The sequence below is a fragment of the Mauremys reevesii genome, linkage group 26, assembly GCF_016161935.1.
Source record: "Mauremys reevesii isolate NIE-2019 linkage group 26, ASM1616193v1, whole genome shotgun sequence".
Classification (NCBI taxonomy): domain Eukaryota; kingdom Metazoa; phylum Chordata; order Testudines; family Geoemydidae; genus Mauremys; species Mauremys reevesii.
This window is the reverse complement of record NC_052648.1, coordinates 3,259,043-3,281,617: the sequence shown is the minus strand read 5'-3', so window position 1 is coordinate 3,281,617 and position 22,575 is coordinate 3,259,043. Positions and strand designations below refer to the sequence as shown.

Genomic DNA, 22,575 nt, shown 5'->3' with positions numbered 1-22,575 from the left:
TGGAGTGGAGAGCCCGAAGAGGTGGCACCTAACCCCTTTACCTCTATCCCTGAAGGAAACGGATCCTAGAAACGCAGACTTTTCCCAAAGAGGCAGCTATACGAAACCGTCTCCTAATAACTGCCGATCAAAGACGCAACTTCAACCCTAAGATCTCCAAATGGAGCTCGCTTAAATCCCCCCCGCCCCCTTCCACCCTGCATACAAACCCCTGAGCTCGTTCGGTGGGGTCACCCTGGCTCTCTCCCGAACCTCGGGCGTCACCAGCGTTCGAAAGAAAGTCGCGCGGCTCAAACTCGACCAAAGATCAACATCAGACGACGACAAGAAAAAAAGAAAAAGAGGTTACAAGGTTTCCAAGTCCTGTTTCCCTGAACGAACACTAATATATAGCATTTTTGAGAGTTAAAGTTTGATTTCTTTTTTAGAGAATAAAATAGAAGCTATTTACAAAAAAAAAAAAAAAAGAGAGAGATCCAAATAACCACCTCGTAAAATGCCGAGTGTAGTTCTTAAAATTAAAAAGATTTAAAGGATTAAAATTCCTCCCGCTTTTGCAAATTTTGTTTTCCGTTTAAAAAAAAAAGAAAAGAAACGAAAGGTGGGGAGGTTTCATTAAAAACACAAGCCCGTGGGCGTCGGTGCGACTGTGTGTCTGTCTGGAGGTATCCAAAAGAACACAACTTCAAACAACAACATTAAAAACAAACAAACGCACAGTGCAAAGTGGGGTGTCTGTGAGGTAAAGCGTTCCGGGAGGACGATGCATCACCTCCAAAGCTACCGGGTAATGACTGGCTCAGAGTCCAGGCTGCTTTTAATGAAACCCCCTGGATTAAAGCTTTTCTCCTTGCAAAACTTTCTCCAGTCCTCTCAGGAGGAGGGGGAGACAGGGCTTCCTCCCCCCACCCCCCGGGAAAGCCAGATGCAAGCTTGGTTTTTGGCATCAGCTGTGATAGAAGCTCCACGTGTGGGTTTATTTTTATTTTTTTTGTCTTTTGGTGAGATGAGGCGCTGCCGTTGGGGGAGGGGGGGCTAAGGCGAAGAAGAGTTATTAGAGGTAGAGGTTGGAGGGGCGGACGAAGCAGCCGGGGCAGCCTGGGAGACGCCGCTGCTGCCCCCCACACCGCTGCTGCTGCTGCTCCGGCTGCCGCTGTTTCCTTTGCTGTAGGCGGAGGAAGGGAGCGAGGAGGACGAGGGGCCGGGGGTCTGTGCGAACAACACACCTGGGGGAGAGACAAGAGGGAGAGGCTTGGGGCGGGGCGGCTCCTAACTCCAGCGGGAACCAAGCCGCGAAGTGGGGAGAACGCTCCTTCCTCCCCTGTCCTCCCTGCTAGGACAGTGGGGCCCTGATACATAGGAACCGTCAGCCCGGATCAAAGCCGCCATCCATCCGGCCCAGCGGCTTCAGAGGAACGGGCAAGAAACTCTGCAATAAGCAGCTAAGGAAGAAGCTTCATTGGAGAGGGGCGATTTAGTGCTTAGGGCCCTGGCCTATGAGCCCACAGTTCTATTCCTAGCTAGTTACTGTGCCTCTGTTTCCCCTCGCAACCCGTAAGCTCTTTGGGGCAGGGACCGGCTGTCGCCAGGTGTCTGTGCCACGCCCAGCAGAATGGGGTGTGGCTCTTGGCCTCTAGGCACTACCATAGCAGCGCCGATTCGTGAAAATAACTTGCAAGCGCCTTTGTCCCCAGAGGAATGAGTTTGGAAGCACATTGTCTAAGGGCAGCGAGACGCGGAGAAGCCAGTTACTACCTCCCGAACGCCTGCAAAGGGAGAGGAGCGTCCGGCGCGGAGCAATCCAATCCACCCCTGGAAAGGCTGGGAAGGGAACCGTGAGACCAGAACCTGGGCTCTGATCAGACAGCCGGCTCTGGCCTTGTACAGCCCCCGGCGCGATGGGGTCACGGTGATCACCAGGGAGATCTGTGGTTTGCTGTTGGCTTGGGCCAGCAGGGGGCTGGGGAGGGGCGGGGCGGGGCGAGAGGCAGAGACGGAGACCCGGCCACGTTCCCGTTACCTGTATAGACGATGCCGTTGATCTCCACTGACATGCTGATGCTGTTTGTGCCGTTGCTGGTCAGGCTCATGCCGGAGTCCTGACGGTTTTCTGCAGCAGGATAAATCAGATTATAACCAAAGTGCTCAGTCAGAACAAGACCACCCTGACCCGCCAGGCTCGCAGAACCCTGCAGACGCCACCCCCAGATCCTTTCCTCTCGGCTAGAAACAGGGATGGTAAAAAAATCCCTCTCCATTTACAGATGGGGGACTTGGCATCCGGGTCTGCCTTTAAATGTCACTGTGGTCCTATTGGACAGGCAGCAGGGACCCATGGAAACCATCGGGTGGGGAAGAGGACGTGGAGAAGAGTGAGCTCTACAAGGCTGGTTTAGGGGTCTGGCATCATCAGCAGGAGCAGAGGCCCCCACGCCCCTGGGAATCAAACCCGGCTTCGCAAGACACCAGCAGCTTTGGGATTTGAGTCTTCAGATTTGCTAAAAATGGGTCCAGCACAGTGCCAGGAAATGCTTTTGGTACAGGGAGCGGGGAGGGGCTGAGAGGGACCGGATCAGACATGACACGGAAGAGGCGCTTGTTTCGAAACGCTGGCTAGTGAAACAGCCCTTCCCACACTGGGCGAGGGGAAATGGCCTGGCTGAGCGGCCCACGCATGGGACAGGGAGCTGGAGACAGCTCTTTTAGCTCATACAGTGGAGACTCGGCATTTAAGAATCAGAGGTCCCAGGTTCAATCCCCACTGCCGATGACCCGTGCACGGGGTGGCCTTAGTCCAGCGGGCTGGGATGGGGTTGGGGACCCCTAGACTAACCTCTGGGGATGATCTGCATTGTGACTCCCTCCCCCCCGAGCCAGCCCCAGCGCTGCCCACCTGGCGAGCGGGTCCCTTGGCTGTTAATGCGGATGCTCATGGGTAGCTGCGCCGTCATGGCCAGGAGGTTCTGCTGGATGGCCCGTTGCATCAGCCTCTGCTGCTCATCCGTCACCAGAGCCATCTTCTTCTCCGGAGGCTCCCCGGACTCCAGCTTCTCTCTCAGCTGCTCCAGGGCCGCGGCCTGAGCGGCCACCGCTGCCTGAGCTGCGGCCGCCTGCACGGCCGCTGCCTGGACTGCTACCACTGGGTGGCCAGCCAGGGCCACAGGGAGTCGGCTGGGCATAGTGATTGGCATGGGCGAGTCCTCTTCTGCAACAAGGAGAGGGCACGGGAGTCCCGTGAGCTCGCGAGGGCTGGTCCAGGCCAGACTCTTCACGTGCATGAGAAACCCAGCCTTCCCAGCCAGCTCCCTGCTGCAGGACGGGATGGCTCCGTTGTATGGAACTCTCCTTTCAACGTGTTCTGTGTTGATTCACACGGGCATGGCACTGAGGACTAGTGGTTAGACCAGGGGGGCTGGGATTCAAGACACCTAGGTCCCAACGGCCTTCCTGTATGACCTGGGTCAAGTTACTTCCCTGCACGCTGCCTCAGTTTCCCCTGTGGCAGACTAGGGATAATCCTAGCCTATTTTATGGTGAGTGTGCAGAGCAATCCCGCTGGCTCCGTTAATGGTTATAAATTGCTCTGAGAGTCTGACATTAAAGTGGCACCATGTAAAGGAGCTGGTGTAGCAGCGTGGACTGAGCGCAGGTCTGGTAGCCAGGACTCCTGGGCTCTCTTCCCAGTGTTAAGAAAGAGTGGGGGAGGGGACTGGGAATTAGGACTCCTGGGTTCTCTTCCCAGCTCTTGGCGGAGAGCAGGAGGGGGACTTGGACTCAGGACTCCTGGGTTCTATCCTTTGCCTGTGAGTGCCATAGGAACGTTATTAACTCCCCGCTCCAGAGGGCTCTGAAACCACGGGTGAAAAGCTCTAGCTAAAGGGGTCAAACCCTGAGACCTTGACTCCCTCGCTCCCCCCATGGCCCGGCCCGCTCATGCCAAGCCGTTACCTTTCTTTATCTTTTGCCCGGGGCCGATGGGGCCGCCGTTGGTGGCCGCCAGCCCCAGGCCAGGCACTTGCAGCTTGGGGGAGGAGAGCAGGCTGGGGGTGCCGCTGGGGGAGTAGGTGAAGAGGGAGCCCCCGAAGCCCTGCCGGCGGCCCTCTCGCCGGTTGCTGTCGATGGCGGCCTGCAGCTCGTTGGGGTTGCTGAGCCCTCGCTTCTCGCACTCGTAGGGGTACAGGTACTTCATGTATCTGCCAGAGGAAACGCCCCGCTCAGCCCGCGGCACCAGCCGCCCCTGGCCCGCCCGAGAAACCTCCCAGCCCACCCGCTGAGGAGGCGGCTCCCGCAGGCCAGCAGCTAACACGGGCACCTGTCGGCGTTGATCCAGGGGCGCCTTTTCCCCAGAGCCGCGCCGCCTTCAAGAGAAAGGGATTTCTGTAGCCCCGCCCCCTCCCCATCTGGGCGGTGAAAGTAGGAGGTTTGGAGACACCGACACTGTCCTGCACCCGCCAAACCTTAACAGGGGCCAGTCCAGATCAGCCTCTGGCTAGAGAGGCCCCTTTCTCCATCTGGGGCGGGGAAGAGAGCGCGGGTGCGGATCCAGCAGGAAGCAGAGCAATCTGGGAAACAGGGAGGGGACCCAGCCTCCCACACACTCAGCCCCACGATGGGCTGTGGCCGAGTGCCACCCCTTAAACGAACAGTAGCTGATCCCCCCCCAGCCAACTCCGGCCCTTGCTGGACTAAGGAACCGCGGCTGGGATCTCCCACCGCCGTGGGAAGCTGGGATCGAGCACTAGGCTCGCTGGATGGAAGGGCAGGGCGGCCTCCCACCTGCCCAGGGAAAGCCCCCTCCCGCCCCCCGGATCCCACGGCACTTACTGAGTGCGGAGCGTGAAGGCAGCGCTGGTGATGGAGGTGGGCAGGTTGAGCCCTTTGGTGATCTCCCGCCACAGCTTCTTGTTGATCACTTCCACCAGGCCCCCCTTCTCGGTCACCAGCACGTACAGCATGTAAAGATCCAGCACCTGCTTGGCCATGATGGGGATTCGGTTGACGGGGGTCCCTGTGGGGTGGGGGTGAAACGGAAGAGCAAGTTGCAACTGGGACGCAGAAACCCTGGAGCCCATCCCTGGCTCTCAGACAAGTAGGTCCCTGCTCCATGCTGCAGGTTTCCAGGGACAGCTCAGTGGTTTGAGCATTGGCCTGCTTAACTCACGGTTGTGAGTTCAATCCCTGAGGGGGCCATTTAGGGATCAGAACGAAAATCTGTCTGAGGATTGGTCCTGCTTTGAGCAGGGGGTTGGACGAGATACCTCCTGAGGTCCCTTCCAGCCCTGAGATTCTATGAATACCTCCTTCCTTTTTCTTTCTAGCTTTTCAGGGCAGGGACTGTCCCTAAGAACATGTATATTACAGAACCCAGCACAATGGGGCCCCGATCTCAGCTGGGGCCTCTGGGATCTACAATAATGTGTGATTAACACGAGGAAGGAAATACTTGCCCTTCAGACGAGATCATCTTTATCCCAAGTGTGCCTGGGACACGTTTTTGAAGAAAATCCTTTTCGTAGCAGCATGGAAAGGTCCCCTAAATCCCCCTGGCCGTTTCATCTGTGCTTAGCACAGGAACAACCCCAGCTCCCTTCCCAGCACGCCCGGCTGGTATCCGATTGTGGGTGGGGGAGGATTTGCATATTTGCATGGTATTATTTAAACATTTTTTTATTCACATCCCTGCCCCTGCTCTGCTGGGCTGGGGCCATTCATGCACACATTTGAAGGAGCCTGGTGTATTGGACTGGGCTGATATGGAGACCTCACTGCCTATCTGAAGGGGTAATTCTCTTGGACTTATCTGCCGCCCTGCCCTGGTCAGCGACAGCTCCTGGGAGGTACCACAGAAGTGACACGGCGGCGGATAGGAACAGGATGTGATGGAGCAAGAAACCCAACCCTCCCCGCACAGGATACTCTGGCCATTTTCCACCGCTCTGTCTTTGCATTAGCGTCAGACGCACGTCGCTCTCCCCAGACCCTCGCCCTGAGACGGCAGCAGCAACTCCACACATCCAGTGCGGGGAGAGGAGCTTACGGACACCAGCTGGGTCGTGTCCAGCAGGTGGCGCTAGCAACCAAAGCCCGGCAATGGGGCTTTTAAGAGGACGAGGGAATTAGTCAGAGAGCGGAAGAGACAGAAGCCACCAAACTGTTGTGCAACGGACCGGAAGGTCCCGTCTGCTCCGGTGAGCTGGATTTAAAACCCCACGAGGGATCACAGCTGGGACACCGCTCTGGGCTGGGCCAGAGGGGGCGAATGGGCCAATGCCTTCAAATCTGCGTTCACGCCCCCAGCCGGAGACTAGGGGATAACCGGGCTGGAGCCTGAAACTTTCCCCGAGAGTCTCTCACCCCCAAACAGGGCTACAGAGGGTCCCCCACCTTCCCAGCCCCCAATGACCCAAGAGGCCAAAACCTGTAGGCAAGTCAGTGTCATTCCTGATAAAAATCCCAGGCTAGGGGCCAGGCCGAGGATACTTTAAGGACGTGTCTCTTATAAAAACTGGATGCAGACCATTAGCGAGAGGAGATGATATCATCTCACTGTTTTCTTGTGCTCCCCTCCCCCAGCTTCATCCATTTCTTTCTTCTCTTATACGTAGATTGTAAATTCTTTAGCGAGGGGCTGACGTTTTGTTGGGTGTTTGTGCAGCACCTAGCGCAATGCAGCCCTAGTCTAGGACTGCAGCTTCTAGGTACTTCAGTAATACAAATAATTAACAACAACGTGCCTGGTGACCCTCAGAACACAGGAGGGAGGGCCCTGCCCGGAGACCTGACTGGCTAAGCAGGATCTTACATTTGGTCGTTTTTCTTTCAAAAACAAATTTTCAACGAAAAACAGCCTAAAAAAAAAAAAAAGGCTCTGGGGACCCCCCTCCCTCCAGAAAACATGAACAAGATTTTTCATCAACATTTTCATTCTGTTTGGAATGTTCCAGTTTTTCAATTATTTTTTTTAAAAGCTTTTAAAGCCAAACCTGTGTTGTTTTGTCAATGCGCCCCCTACCCAGGCTGTCTCCTCTCCCATTTGTCGCAGGAAAGCGGGAGGAGGGTGAGAAAAGTGGGGAGGAAGGATTTGAAATTTGCATTTTTTATTGGAAAACAAACTTTTCCATGGAGGAGGGGAAAAAAAAAAAACCTTCTCCCCCACTCTCCCCCCCCAAAATGAAAAGTTTTCTGCAAACTCCCTTGGCTCCCCAGTTTCCTACAACGCAGAGCAAAGAGCGTCTGAGCCAAAGCTAACGGGAACCTTTCCAGTGGCTTTAGATCAGGCCCGTGGGGTTTGCCCGCCGAGGGCTGAGAAAAGTCAGGTTGGCTTTAGCTTTTCCCCACACCTGCCCTGGGAGATCCAGGCCAGTGGGTCCCGTACCCTGAGCTGTGAGAGAGAGTCTGTGTGTCTGTGGGAGAGAGAGACGGATGAGATGGGCAAGGCACCCTCAGTTATATGACATGAGAAATCAGATAAGCAGTACAGGGGCTTCCCCTGTTCACCCCAGCCCAGCCCAGTGCCTCCCTCTGACGGCATGGAGGTGCGGTGAGCTCAGTCCGGATCAGACTCACATGGTCGCAAGCCAGTTCTCACATGGGATCTCTGCAGACCCCACCTCATTAGTGTATCAATGGCAGCTGGGGCCCTAGGGTTTGATGGCCCCCTGAGACTGACTTTCCCCCTTGCCCCATAGGGCTAGACAAGGGGGGGGGTGAGTGCCAACACTGCATGCAAGATAGTCTCTGCCCATCGAGCTTACAGGCCGCGATGGATGGACCACGTGGTTCCAACCTAATGGGTTGAAGCTGCCCCAGCCCCTGTGCAGGCAGAGGTCCCTGCCCTCAGCAAAAGGCGTGTGTGTGCGGGGGGGTGGAGGGGGGGGCGTTGATGCTAGGACCCCATGCAAGGGATCTGCATGCCCCTGAACCCAGCTGCCTGGCGCCTGGCTGTATCCCGGCTCATGGCAGGGGAGGGAAGGAGAATTGGGACCCGCTGAAGTCAGGGGGGAAAAGCTGCCTGTGACATTACTGGGGTTTGGATCACGTCCTTGGGATGCGGCTAACCTGGGTCAGCCAGCAATGCCCGATCCCGAGGAGGCGGCACTGTAACCCCGGGCTGCAGCAGTAGCTGGATGGGAGCGCGGCCGCTGCTTTGTGATGCGCGGGCACTGGGGGAAGGATCCCGCCCCACCCCAGCCCTCTACTGAGTCCAGCTAGATCCAGCCCATCGCAAACAGGGCAGGGACGTCGTGTGCCACCAGGCGTCCTGGCACCAGACGCGCTGGTCTTACGTCATCCCATCAGGGGCCGGAAGCCGAGCCCGCTGTGCCAGAGCTGGAATGTCTGCGGTGGCTGGTCCCGGACCGTGGCACAAGCTGCCTCAGGAACAACGGCCCATCTCAAACCTCCCCCCCTTCCACTCCAAGTGCCAGGCGTGTTAGCTCTGACCAGCCTTCGCGACATCGACACAGAGCAACGCATGTACTAAAAAAAACCCGACCAACTCCGCTGCCCCTGCGTCACAGCCACTACGGGAGGGATGTCAGGTGCATGGCTCAATACACAACTGGGAGGCGCTCGGATACTCGGCTGAGGAGCCCGCTCTAAGACTAGAACTGCCGGCGGTCCCTGGATTGAACTGGCCAATTCTGAAGGGGCACGCTACGAACACCGGCACAGGCCCCAGTCGGAAGCTGGAAAAGAAACGATCCACTGAGCAATCGTGAACAGACATTTGTCAAAGAAAAAAAAACACCATCACAATGACAACCAAACCACACAACACACTCTCTCTCTCTCTCTCTCTCTCTCTCAGACACACACACACACACAATTGGTTTGTGGACAAATTTCCCCATCCGTAGAACAGTCGTCTGCAATGAGTCACGTGACCAGCTTTAATGCTACACTTAGCAAACAGCTAGTTCCAGCCAGTATCATTCTGAACCTACCACCCTAGTACAGAGCTGGGGCCAACAGTGGAAGGGAAAGGGGCGGGGGCGGGAAGCGTGGACACAGGATGTTTATACAAAGCAGCAGAGACACCACATATAGTCAGGGAGGGGGCTGGGCTGTAATACATCCATTCATCAATAGCTGCCTGAAGAATCATGCTGATGATTCAATCAGAAAAGCCAGGGGAGGGCTGGGGGGTGTCTTGATCTCTGGTTTATTCTAGAGGGGAAGGGTGCAAAGGGTGGGGGAGGGAGGTGGCAAAGTCTGAAGTCGGGGGGGGGGGGGGAAGCCAACGAGGATTTCTCCTCTCCCGCCTCTTCCGTTATTGATTTATTGCCTTTTTAAAAGCAAGAAACAAAATCCCCACCCCGTGGTGATGCTGCTAATTGATGGCTGCTCCCCGGAAGAAGGGAAACAGGCCAGCGGCAGAGGGGGGATTGTTAAACCACAGCTACTTAAATGGTGCTGATCACGGTTTGTCCCTGGGAAAGCTTGTTCAGCTGCAGCTGTTGTCAGCAACAGAGATTATTGATACAGTGGTAGCACCTTGAGGCCGTAAGAGATCAGGGCCCCATCGCTGTGCATGCGCAGAGCACGGGGCAGTCCCTGCCCCGAAGAGCTTACAGTCTAGACAGACGAGAGAGAGGAAACAGACTTCTCCTCCTCATTTTACAGATGGGGAAGGGAGATTAAGTGACTTGCTCAAGGTCATGCAGGGAGACGGTGGCGGAGCTGGAAATGAAGTCTGGATCTCCTGAGACTCAGCTCAGTGTTTTAACCTTACGGGTCAGATTTTCAAAAGAACGCGCTTTGTTCGTTTAAAAATCTGGTCACTTATTCTGGTCCCTAACCAGGAGCCGAAGGCTTCCGGGGTATGTCTACTTGGCCAAAACAGACCCGTGGCAGCGAGTCTCAGAGCCTGGGTGAACTGACTTGGGCACGCAGGGCTAAAAGTAGCAGTGTAGATGTCCAGGGTGTGGCTGGAGCTCAGGCTCTGAAATCTGGTGATGAGGGAGGGTCTCAGAGGAACCCAGGCTGTTCTAAACCCTTGTGAACAGCAGCCAGCCCACAACCCAAGTCCCTAGCTCCCGTGTTCCCACCCTTACGCCCGCCATAGCCCTGCCCCGACTTGGGCGAAGCAGCAGGTCTCAGCGCGAGGCTGAATGGGACAGTTCACACCTCTTAGTTCAGGCTGTCTGCAGACTCAGGCAGACATTCCCGCATCAGATACACTCAGGTCCCCTTTTCAACTCTTAAGATTGCTAGCAACGTTAAGGCTGGCTGGTTGGTGCTCACATGGCTCAGAGTCTAACCGATCCCCATATGTGGGCCGGGGAAGGAATTTTCCGCAGGTCAAACTGGCAACGACCTTGAGGATTTTTTGCCTTCCTCTGCATCATGCAGGTGCGGGTCACTTGCTGGGACCATCGGGGCACATCTCACTTAATCGCTTCCCTGCTATTACAGGGGCCTTGAGCACCGTGAGCATCCTATGCTCCGCCTGTGGCACCTCACAGTCGAGTCTCCTGGGGGCTGTAAGATTTTGCCCTAATTCCCATTGCTGGGTCTGTGGGCGGGTGCTGGCAGCCAGGGCTACGCAAGAGCTCAGACTAGATGATCTGCTGGGCCCCTGCTGCCTTGAAGGCTGAGATTTTGGACCTCATCACGTGCCTCCGGGAGCCCGGGCTCTAGGCAAGGGCCTGTAGTCCTTACACTTGAACCCGGCCCTGTCCATTCGCTGCTCGGGACTGCACCAGAGCAGAAAGCGTTCACCCAAGCAGTCACAGACCGACAAGGAAAAGGTGCTAGGCCTGAAACGTCGGCCTCATCTTCTCACCACAGAGCTCCCCAGCCCTCACTCTGATCCCTGGGCAGATAACCCGGAACAGGCCCCCGCCACTTGAGCTGAAAGTGTCAGCCTGTCTGCTGGGAGCAGCTTATGGTGGCTGTCTGCCACTGATCAGCCCCAGCCATGCTTAGCCTGTGCATTGCAGGAAGGGGGAGGGAGAGCTCAGTGGTTTGAGCATTGGCCTGCTAAACCCAGCGTTGTGAGTTCAATCCTTGAGGGGGCCATTTAGGGAACTGGGGTAAAAAAAAGTCTGGGGATTTGTCCTGCTTTGAGCAGGGGGTTGGACTAGATCAGTGGTGCCCATGGCACCCACCAGGGCATCTATGTGCACCCATGTACTGTCTAGTGGACAAGCAGCTGCTGAAATGCCACCAAGCAGCATCACCAGCAAAATGCCACTGATTTTCAGTGGCATTTCAGCAGCGACGCCTATTGACATTGCTGCTTCTCAGCAGCATTTTGGCAGATGCTCGTCCGCCAGCCACGGTCCTCGGTGGCTCGTCATCTGGCACCCACCAGACAAAAAAGGTTGGGGACCACTGGACTAGATGATCTCCTAAGGTCCCTTCCAACCCTGATATTCTATGATAATTGTTATTTGCAGACCGTGCACAAACAATGCTGTGTTGAGTCTGCCAGCACCTGCATGAGGTTTCACCTGGGAGTTTATAATCGATGTGCCGGCCCAATAGAAAATCCAGTGGTTTTTTTCCTCCAATAAGGCTAAACGTATTTCCCCAGGAGCTGGGTGCGATTTCTGAGGAGGGCAAGGCCAAGCGTGAGCAGATCCAAGCGTGTCAAACACACAGGTCTCGTGTTTAGCCTGTACCTTGTCATCCTCCACGGCAGCCTTGCTAGGTAATTCCAAGAGGCGTGAATTTGTTCTGCAGGCTCAATGCTCGTGCTCAGACTAGCCACCTACCCTCCAGGATTACCACTGCCACGTAAACTCAGCCTGCCCCCTTGCTGTTCACCACCTTGCATTGTTCTCCACTATATTCTGCCGACACACCTGTGCAATCTGCTTTCAGCATCCGCCTCACGGTGGTTTTGGCAGGCAGCGTGGTTGAGTGGTGAGGGCATGGGGCTGGGAATCAGAACTGATGAGTTCTGTTCCTGGCTCAGCTGAGGCCTGTGGGTGACCCTCTGGAAAGTCACAGCCACTCTGTGCCTCAGTTTCCGCCCCCCAGCCCTTCTGGAAAACGGCAACTGCGATGCTCTTTCAGGAGCGTTGACACTGAAGAGCGTTACATAAAGTATTAATTACTACAGGATGAAATCAGACCCTGTCCTATGCTCCCCAAAACTTTCCCTCCGACCATGGGAAATTAGCTTCTGAGACCAGCTTTCCAAGGTTCCCGCACACAGTAACAATATCCTCCACCAATTCCAGCCGCTCGGCTCCGGCGGGTGACCTTTCCTGCCTTGGAAAGTGTTGATTTCAGCCCCGCGTTGGCTGGGGCTCCTCCCTTCCCTCCCCCAGTCGAGGAGAGTCCACACCTTGCCGGCTGCATTGTTTGTGGAAGCGCCGGGGGCTGGGAGAGGACTCAGAGGATGGAATAAGTAAACTTGGCCGATTCTTTCCCCGTCTCCCCGTTTCCTAGATGCCGCCTGCTTGACAAAAGGCCCCACGCAAGCGGCAGCACCATCTGCTTTCCTTGGGAACCCGAGCCCGCCACTGAGGCAAACAGCCCCCGCCTCTGCAATTGTAAATACAGCTGCAGAGTCGTTTTTGCATCTCTGAAGTGGCTGGCTGGAAATCTCCTCCCTGACCCATGGCTGCTTGGGAGATGGGGACCGGCTTCTCCCCCTCCACATGCCTCCGTCCTGCCACCATCCCTCTCAAAGGGGAAGGTTTGAAACCAGCTGGGCTCAACCTTCCCCCCACCTCCCCTATGAGCCCCAGGCTGCGGGACAAAGACAGAACAAGAGGACAGCCCCTGACCCCAAAACCTCACAAGCGCTAGTTCTACTTTGAGCCCCCGTGAGCTGGTCTATTGGTTTTCACTCCCACTTGCCTTGTCTTATCCCTGGAAGATATTATCCCAAACCGGGGGCACTTGTGAGTTCCTGGCTATCCTTACACTGCATGCTCCAGCCAGGGGAGAATTCAGATTCTCCTGCTCCAGCGGCACAGGCTGAGCTAAAGGAGACTCTCTGTAACCTGGGAGCGGCTCAGGGGCCTAAGACACACACACTGACAGTTCAGATTCCATCCAGTAGAGGCCAGCGGCGCACACTGACACGAGCGACTTCAGTGCAAGTCACCAGCCCCTCGGTACGGAGTCACACGCACCGGCGGCGACATTCTCGTGCTGTGTCTCGGAGCTGGTTTGCACAGGCATCTCCGTATGTGCCTCAAGATTTCCTGCTCCGCTTTTCCAGCCCAGACAGGATGGGCCGGTGCACTGGCTTTCACGGTGAATTGATCCCCTTCCCCATATGCTCCCTGCTGAGCCTCTCTCCTACACCAATAGCAGTTTCATATTTACACAAATATCTTGGAAGTCCCTCACTCCCCCAAAACCAGAAATATTGGCTTGACCTCCTGAGGAAAACGAGATTTTCTTCCCACCAGGGCTGTACCCTAAAGCTCCGCTCGCTGTTCTGGCTTGGATGTGCGGGGAAGTTATGCTAGGGCCACTTTCACCCCCCAAGGGTTGTTCTGCGGCGTAGATGGTGCTCAAGGGGTTTATGCTCATGTATGGTCACTGCTTGTTTCGGTGCAGTATAGAAGCAATCCTATTGATTTCTATAGGCCCGATCCTCAGCTGGTATATATTAGTCAGGTCAGCAGAACTAAGCTGATTTATACTGGCTGAGGATCTGGTCCAGCCAGAGTGGAGCCTCGCTACATGGGCACGTATTTCACCCCTGTGCAGAGATCTACTCTGCTGAAGCAGGGCCAAATTTAGGTTTTGGCAAACACTAAAACTGCTGGGATTCTGCTGCTGTGAAGCTTTAAGGTCTGTAGAAATGTTCCCACTTTAAAAAAAAAAAATAATAAAAAATAAAGGCCAGTGGAAGCAGTTTTACACAACCCAAAGGCTGCAGGGCCGGGCTCCCGCAAAAGGAGCCAGAACAAGAAAGCCACCCAAAACTGATAAGCAAAGTGAAAGTGGTTCATCTATTTCCACTGTCCCCACTAAAAAATGCAGGAAGTGAACAAAGCAACCAGCGAAACTGGCTCAAACTCTGTCAGATTTAATCATCCAAGGTGTTTTTGTATCAAAGAAGGGAATTAAATATATATATATTCCTAACTTGACAGCGTCCCTTTAATGTCATAAGCCTCGATATGGCAAAAGTGACAAGCAATTTGGGGTGCCTGACTTGAGACACCTTCAATGGAGGCATGAAAAAAAATCTCTAGTGGCTTTTGAAAATATCAGCCTGGATTTTTCGTCTGCGCCACGGCGTTTGCCACGGAATCGCTTTGCTGTGTTGACTCTGTTCATTGTTATTGCTCGGTGTGAATGCATCAGCTCCCTGCTCCCGAGCCAAAGGCATGTTTGAAAAGCACATCAGGGCTCTGAAGGAGTGGCTGGAAATCGTGGAGTCTACCTACGGAGTGAAGCTGCACGGGAGGAAAAGGGATTCTAGCAGCTGCTTATCAATCCTGGTAGCAAAGTTTCTGATGCAGCATCGCATCCACTCAAAAATATTAAGAGATGCACATCGGGATAGATGGGCAGAAGAGACAATGGAAGCAAATTACTGCTCAGTGACCAAATCAAGGATGCTGCATCCGTGCACAGCAGCCAAGGGTCTCCGTTACAACGGGGCAGGAAATAAGGAAACAAACCCCAATCAAGAAGGGAGAGGCGCTTGCCCAGAAGCAGGGATGGGGGAATATCAAACGGATAATGCAGCGTCGTATGTAGGGCTTTGGCAAAACGAGACCCAAGGGATGAAAAGTCAAGAAAGCAAAGCCACTGGAACGAGGGGCTCAATCCTGCTCCACTGAAGTCAGCGGGGACAGAGGTGCCACCCATTTCAATGCAGCAGGATTGAGCCCCATGTGCAGCGAGGTTCATGTTCATGATTTAGTTGGGGATTGGTTCTGCTTTGAGCAGGGGGTTGGACTAGATACCTCCTGAGGTCCCTTCCAACCCTGAGGCAATAATATTGAGCAAGAAAATAAAACGTGGGGCTCCTCGAGCTCTGAATCTCACCTGAGGTGGCGAGGGGACAGGGAACACACATGCGCATTAGTGCAAGCTCGCCAGGACAATACTGCAAGGCTCACCTCGCTTCTGCATAAAGCTGAAGAGGTCGTCCAGGAATTCTTTCCTCTTGGGATCCCCATCCAGCTCGTACAGCTGTGCACAGAGAAGGAAGAGAAGAGATCACTCGCAAGGCACCCAGGGTAGGAGAACATGACAAACACCCGCACATCAGCGCATTCCGCACAGGGAGCGGCCCGGAAAGCCTGGCTCTGCAGTGCCCAGCCCGCCCCGGGTCAGAGGAAGTTAAACGTGCTGGACGGCGCGTGGCCTAGTAGGTAGGAAACACGGCAGATCGTTTATTATGAGAGACACTTTAGCTCCACTGCTGGGTCAGCTGGCGAGCAGAGGCAGCGGTGAAACGGGGGAGGCTGCATGAAGCGGAGCCCTGAAACGCAGCCAGGTCGCTGTCTCACCCACCCGGTTTCCTTTAGCTTCTAGGTTTTCCCGCTATGCGACGAGGGTTATAAACGCTGCTCCCTCTCTAGGCACAGCCGCACCGCAGCGTGCGATACTTGCTGGTTTTAAACCATTCGCATGGCTGTGGTTTGGAGTGGTGATTAGAAGGAGGAAGAGGAGATAACAGCAGGTGAGCACACGCTTCTTTACATGAGTCTCCACCACGTGGCCCAGTGGTTAAGCTGTTTGTTATGGCTTGGAAGATTCACAGACTGTAAGGTTAGAAGGGACCACTGTGTTCATCTGGTCTGACCCCCTGCACATTGCAGGTCACAGAACCTCCCCCACCCACTCCTGAAATAGACCCCTAACCTCCGCTGAGTTACTGACGTCCTCAAATCACGGTTTAAAGACTTGAAGTTACAGAGAATCCACCATTTACAGTCGTTTAAACCTGCAAGTGACCCGTGCCCCACGCTGCAGAGGAAGGGGAAAACCCCCACAGGGTCTCAGCCAATCTGACATGGGGGAAAATTCTTTGCCAATCTCAAATACAGTGATTAGTTAGACCCTGAGCAGGAGGGCAAGACCCACGAAACTCGCTTATGTGACCTTGGTCAAGTCACTTAGCCGCTCTGTGCCTCAGATCACAATCTGTAAAATGGGGATAACGGTTCCCATAATGCCCCACTTCACAGGAGGGCTGGGAGATTGGGAGGGGCTCCAATGCTATAGTCATGGGGACCATAGACAGCTCCCGGGATAACGCCATCAGATTGGTCCATTCTGGCAACATCAGGTTACTGCTCCAAGAGACTCCCAGAAACCTCATAAAGGGCGGAGGCGGGGGCTTATCCCCAGCTGTGTGTTAGGGGCTGATGATGTACGAGCGGCAGCACAATCTCTGGCCTAAAGAGCTTGATGCCTAAGCCAGGCTGAACGTGGGGTCCGCTTGGGACGGTAGCACTCACTTGGGCTGGCTCTTCGGCTGGAGAATCGTGGAGTTAGGTGCGCAAATGACAAGGGGAGCCAGTTCAGGAGTCGGGCGCCTGACTACCGTAGGGCTCTGAAATCCCCAACCGTAAGCACGGGCTTAGCGTCGAGAATGGGAGCAGGATCGGGGCCACAGCCCTCGGTCCCCCCGCGATCAAGGCCTTCTTTGGAAGGAGGCGAAAGCCATTCTGCTGCCCGGCTCTGTGGGCCATCGCCGGTCGCAGGAGCCCTGGCAGCCATTGACTTTTTGGTGCTTGCTGGCAGAGCTGAAGCACCGGTGGCATGACCCCTGCTCTCTGTAATTAACGCGCTCTCCGGGCACACACTTTGCATGGCTTGGGTGAAGAGCAGTAATGTTTCCTCCCCAAGAATAGGCAGCAAGCACGTCACGACCCGCAGCTGCGTTGCGGCTTTAAAGAGACTGTAGGTTAACTGGAAAGGGTTCCAGATTGTTTGCAGTTAGCAAAGCAAGCCCTGGGCAGACAAACGCCTTGAAGCGTATGCAGCACCGTTGGGCAGGGCGTATTAGAGAGGGGGAGGCACTCTCTTTTATTGGACCGACTTCTGTGGATGAGAGAGACGTGTTTGTGAGCTGACACCTGCAGAAGAGCTCTGTGGAGCTCGAAAGCCTGTCTCTCTCCCCAACAGGCGCTGGTCCTATAAAAGAGAGTCCTTCTCCCACCTTGTCCCTTTAACGGCAAACACTCCAGATCATTATGTGATGATCCCAATTACCAAGACAGGGGACAGAATTCAACATATCCAGACTGTAAGCTCTTTGGGGCAGGGAGCATCTTATGTTAGATGTACGTACAGCTCCCTGCACAACAGAGCCCTGATCCCCGACTGGGGCAGCCGGGCGCTACCATAGTACATCTAACAGCAGCAGCAAGCCTCCAGCCGTTTGCATGGCAAAGCTCCACTGATGAGGTCCCATGGATAAGGGTGCATTCAGGGACCCAGCCAGACTAGTTATTATGGATGATCCTTTGTTAAGCTGGGCACTAGAATCTCCTTTTCTTTAACAATACACTGCGGCAGACCGTGTGTAAAGCCGTCAAGGGAGGGGGTGCACTGACACAGCACAGAGATTCATCCCCTTTCACAGCTGTTTCCTTCATGGCTCATGCAAGCGTTTCTCAGCAGCTGTTTGCAGCCAGGGACGCCTGCGAGCCGGTAGAGGGAACGCAGCGACTCTTCGGTGCACGTAGCGCTCATTAGCTGCAGAGTGCGTGGGTGTCAGAGTACTGCCTCAACTATTAATATCGCCTCCCCCTCTCCGTGCGCAGCAGGAGTGTCAGTCACTTACACCAGCTGGTGGGACCTTTGCCCCTCTGTCCGTTTCTAACACGACCCCAAAAGCCTGCTACATTAAATGAAACTGAGCCGCCACCTCCATCCGACCCACTCTGAACGCTTCAGAGATTGGAAACGTCACCGTAAAACCACGGCCCCAGAGCTCCCGAGCAAGACGATAGATCCTTTCCCGTTATCTGTAAAGCGTCGCTGGCCTTCTGAGCACAGTGTGCAAGACACAATGACCTGGGCCCAGAGAGTCTCGAAGAGCAGGAGCGGCGCCAGGGTTTCTGGCACCCTAGGCAGAATTCAGGGGGCGGCATTTTGTGCGCTCCCCATGAGGCGTGCGGGAGCTTCCGGTTCCACTCTCGTCGCGCCGCCGAAGAAGGACCCTCCGCCGAAATGCCGCAGGCGACAGTCATTGAGCCGCTCAATTGCCTGCCGCTGTTTTCCGCGGCACGTCGGCAGAAGCTCCTTCTTCGGCGGCGCAACGGGAGTGGAACCGGAAGCTCCCACGCGCCCCGTGGGGAGCGCACAAAATGCCGCCCCCCGAATCCTGGCGCCCTAGGCGACCGCCTATGGTCACCTAATGGAAGCGCCGGCCCTGTCGAAGAGATTTAGGGACCTAACTCCGATTGAGGATCTGGGTCCACCCCAAAGAGCTTCAACTACCCAGACAGGGCAATAAAGAGGCCTCTAGGACACTTGTTCCTATTAGTGCATGATGCAGAGTAGCTGTAACCCTGTTGGTCCCAGGATATTTGAGAGACAAGCTGGGCGAGGGAATCTCTTTTATTGGACAAAAGCTGGTCCAGTAAATGCCATTCTCTCGCTCACTTGGTGTTTCTGTTAGTGTATAAAGGGTTCTGTGTGCAGATAGCACCTAGCACCGGGGGGTCTTGGTTCACGACTGGGCCCCCAAATACCAGCAGTGATTGTAACTCATGCTAACCAAATGCGTCGTGCATCCTCCACTAGCGGATACTGGTCTCCTGCCGCTACCAGCTATTGGAGTTACTCCTTTAGCTCAAGCGGGAGACCTGCCCTCTTTTACTGCTGCAGGGTCCAGGTTTGAATCCCGCTGGTAACCTGTAGGTTGACCCCAGGACTCCCATGGCTCAGGCTAGCCCCACAGCCATGGACCATCCTCCTTCACGTGTCACACGAACGGCGGTTTGCCTGGCATTAAAGACTTCACCTCGCCCCGAAGGCGGGAGTTCAGCATTAACTTGGACTGTCTTGGCTGGCGTAAGTTTTCATCAGCCTCTTCATGATACAGGAATGCTGCTTTGCCTGCAGCACTCCACTGCTGTGCCCCGTATTTGCTCAAAGAGCGTCCCAATGGGATCACCGGGGCTTTTAGCCGCCGCAAGCCCCCCCTCACCCCTTTTATAAATTGGATCCGGCCTGGAGAACCTACCGACCTTATTTACAAAGCATCTTAAAGCCAACACCTCCTGCGAGAGTGAATTTCACGCTCAATGAGACCCTAGGGACAGAAGCCCCTTCCCCTCCTTTCTGCAAAGGGATCCTTTGATGCCCGACGCCTTCTTCCCACCCCACATCCAAGCCTTACACAATACAAGGCGCTAATGCTATTGTAAACCAGACAAGATTAATGAAGCAAGGCACAGGGGCATTACATGCTGCAAGAGGTCTTAGCAATACACAACTGGGGGATGTTTTTATAAGCCGTGACAGGAAGATCTATGCAAGGCTTCTAATGCAACCTCAATTTATACTTGCACCAGCTTTTCGCCTGGGACCACACCCATCGTTTGACAGCCGAGCACATTCCAGATGTGATTGATGAGAGCAGGCCTTGCCGGCCTGGGGAGGCAAAGAATCGAAAGCCACTGTTAAATTCTTAACTGCGTTTTGGAAGCTGGGTCCCAATGCTGGTTAGACTTTTTGCACGGCGGACGCGTAGCTGATTAATAGTCGTTATTGCCACATATCCGCCAGAGGAACTGATTAAAGGGCTAGCACGTGTGAAATACAGCGAAGGCTGCTTCCCAAGCTAGAGAGAAACAACCACTGAACCAGCCTACTGCCAGTGTGTCCCCGCCAGCGTCTCGGGTCCTCCTTTAACGACTGGTCCGCAGGTGCACCAATGGCAGAATGGAAACACTCTACAACACAGGCAGTTTGTCTGTGCGGGAGACAATGGAGGGAACTCCCCAAGGAACTAAGGACCAACCCACCCCCTGTTCCAAGTGCAAGGTGAATTTCTTTGACCTGCCTTCCTTACCAAACGTAAGCCACAGGGTGGCCTAGCTAGTGGGTGGAGCAGGACCTTGCCTGGTGATTGTGGTGGCACTTTGGGGAGTGACAAGCATAGATCCAGGAACCAGGCACCGGCCCAAGGGTGAAGCTGGAGTCAGGGTCAAGGGGCCAAGATTAAGTTCTGAACTGGAGTCAGAAGCCAAACCTAAGCTGAAGGATGAGCTGGAATCATAGTTCAGGATGGAGCCAAGAGTCAGAAACCAAGACGGAGCAGAGAGGTTGGGGACGCAGCAGGAACTGGGTCGGGAGCTGGGCTGGGAGCAAGGAAGCGGAAGTGAGAGCAGCTGCGGGCACGTTCCGCCTTGAGCAGGCTGTGTGCTGCCACGGCGAGGCTCCCGCAGCAAAGCGCTGGCTCCCCAGCCCCGGCAGGAAATGCAACCGTTTGGGGGGAGCTCACTGGGTCCAGGTGAGCTTGCTCAGTTGCCTAGCAACCAGACTGAGAGCCAGCGGAACACACAGCAAAATAAAGCCAACCCTACCAAAACAAGAGACTCCACTGCACGTGCTTCCCTCCCGAAGGAGTGGAGGAGAGAACGAGCCACTTGTAACAGATGTGAGTCACGCCACGTAACGCATGACTGGAAGGTGCTCAGATACGGCAGCCATGAGCGCGGGTTAAGAACCGACGCAGAACAGAAACAAAACCCCCAGAGAATAACAGCAGGACTCCTCCGAAAGTACGGCTTGGCTGCTGTGGAAAATTTCAACCAAACCTAATTCTCCCCCGTGTTTTCACTGAAGGTTGTGACTTTTCATTGAAATAGAAAAAATGGAAATATTTTGGCTTTGGGGCGTTCATTTTTAATTTGGGTGGGGGGGAAAAGCAGACACACGTTTCAGAAAAAAGTTTATTTATAGTTGAAATCCCAGAAGAGTTCCAATGGAAAAAACTGTGGCCAGCTTAGGTAACAGCTTACTACTGCCGCTAGCTACGAACCAGCCTGCTGCACTGTTAATAGCCTTAGTCCGTTAATCCCTCTCTGATCCCTCTTTTCACCTCCAGCATTCTGTCACTTTAGGGTGGGGACTGTCTCTGCGCTCCCTGGGTCAGGTGCCACACGGCCCTCGACGCTACAGACACATGTTAAATAATAGGGAGAATCTAGAGATGCAATGGACGAGAAACGATTAGTCACATTTAATGGCTCTATGCCGGTTGGTTGCATGGCAGAAGGTCTAGGGCGTGGGCTGCACATCTGGCAGGGCATGAGGGCAGCAGATTCGGTGAGGGTAGCCCAGTAGGGTATGTTAATGGGCTTGGGGGATGTGGCTTTGAACACAACCGCAGAAACACAGGACCTGATCTGCCAAGGTCTGGAGCGTCCCCAGGGAGGTGCTCTGCTCCCTCAGCGCCAGCCAGGAGACATTAACTCCTTGTAGGATCAGACCAGGGACTGGCAGGATCAGGTCCAGGTCTGGCATGGAAGGGAGGAGCTGGGACGAGCAGCAGCCCCACCAGAAACCAACTCAGGACATCAGGGTCCAACAAAGTTTTTGGTGGGAAGGAACCCAGAATTCCTGTGTTATTTCCCCTCCCCCAAGATCCATCTCCCCCCTCCCTGTCCAGGGTACAGATTCAGGTGCTGCAGCTTCCCCCCCCCCCCTTGCAGTGCTGACCCATACGCCCCGGTCACCCCACAAGCTGGGAGCACAGTGCTGGGCGATGCAGTCCTTAAGCAGCCCGAGCTTTGCCGAAGCCCACGCCGTGCCAAGCGCCTCTCGCTTTTCTCAATGACCATTCTGAACAACTGCCAGCGCAGCCGGGGCCCCGGGGCTGCTGCAGGCCTATAAATATTAGCAGGTATCTCAGCAGGGCACGTAGCGCCGGGCCGCGGATTAGCACATTAACCGTGTAACCGATATGCCGGGCCCCAAGCTCCAGCTTGGCTGCCTGGGATGATTCCTCTTTGGAGAGGCGTCTGGAGCTGCTTAAGAAGCCATGTGGGTTGTCAGGGCAAAGGGTCTTAACCCAGGGTCTGCGAAAGCAGGTCTGCAAAGGAGCTGCCTCTTCCCCTCCCCTGCCTGACAAGGGAGAGGGGGGGAAGGGTACAGGGTTTTCTGGCTGTCTTTGGTACCACTATGGGCCCCGTTATCTGAATAATCAAGAGACAGTCAGAGCTGTGGGAGGCTGTGCGGCCTAGTGCACAGGGCACAAGCCTGGGAAACACAAGAGCTAGCTTCTACTCTTGACTCTGCCCCCTGCCCTGTTGTGTGTGCTTGGCCATGTCCCCTCCCCGCTCCGTTCCTCGGTTTCCCCTCCCATCCGTCGTCTGTTTAGACTGGACGCGCTCTGGGGCAAGGACTCTCTCTTACTCCGTGTGTGTCCATCACACTGGGGCCTCGAGGATGGGGATTGTGAAATGCTTAGAGAGGCTACACAAACAGAATACCCACTAATAGTGGGGGATTTCAACTACCCCCATATCGACTGGCTACATGTCACCTCAAGGTGGGATGCAGAGGTCAAATTTCTAGACTCCACTGATGATTGCTTCTTAGAGCGGCTTGTCCTGGAACCCCACTATGGGGGAGGCAACTCTTGATTTACTCTTATGCGGAAAACAGGATCTGGTCCAC

At 54.9% G+C, this 22,575-nt stretch overlaps 1 protein-coding gene across 4 annotated transcripts in view; it reads right to left on the bottom strand.

Annotated features, from left to right (window-relative positions):
* Window positions 1–22,575, bottom strand: part of ARID3A (AT-rich interaction domain 3A) — a 92,674-nt gene that overhangs the window by 6,015 nt on the left and 64,084 nt on the right. For all 4 annotated transcript variants that reach the window (XM_039515476.1, XM_039515474.1, XM_039515475.1 and 1 more), the window contains 6 exons: window positions 15,048–15,120; window positions 4,825–5,008; window positions 3,949–4,193; window positions 2,894–3,205; window positions 2,021–2,110; window positions 210–1,226 (listed from right to left, as the gene is read on the bottom strand). In XM_039515476.1, coding sequence (XP_039371410.1) covers window positions 1,036–1,226; window positions 2,021–2,110; window positions 2,894–3,205; window positions 3,949–4,193; window positions 4,825–5,008; window positions 15,048–15,120 — 1,095 coding nt within the window. In that variant the 3' untranslated portion in view covers window positions 210–1,035. The remainder of the gene's footprint in view (window positions 1–209; window positions 1,227–2,020; window positions 2,111–2,893; window positions 3,206–3,948; window positions 4,194–4,824; window positions 5,009–15,047; window positions 15,121–22,575) is intronic.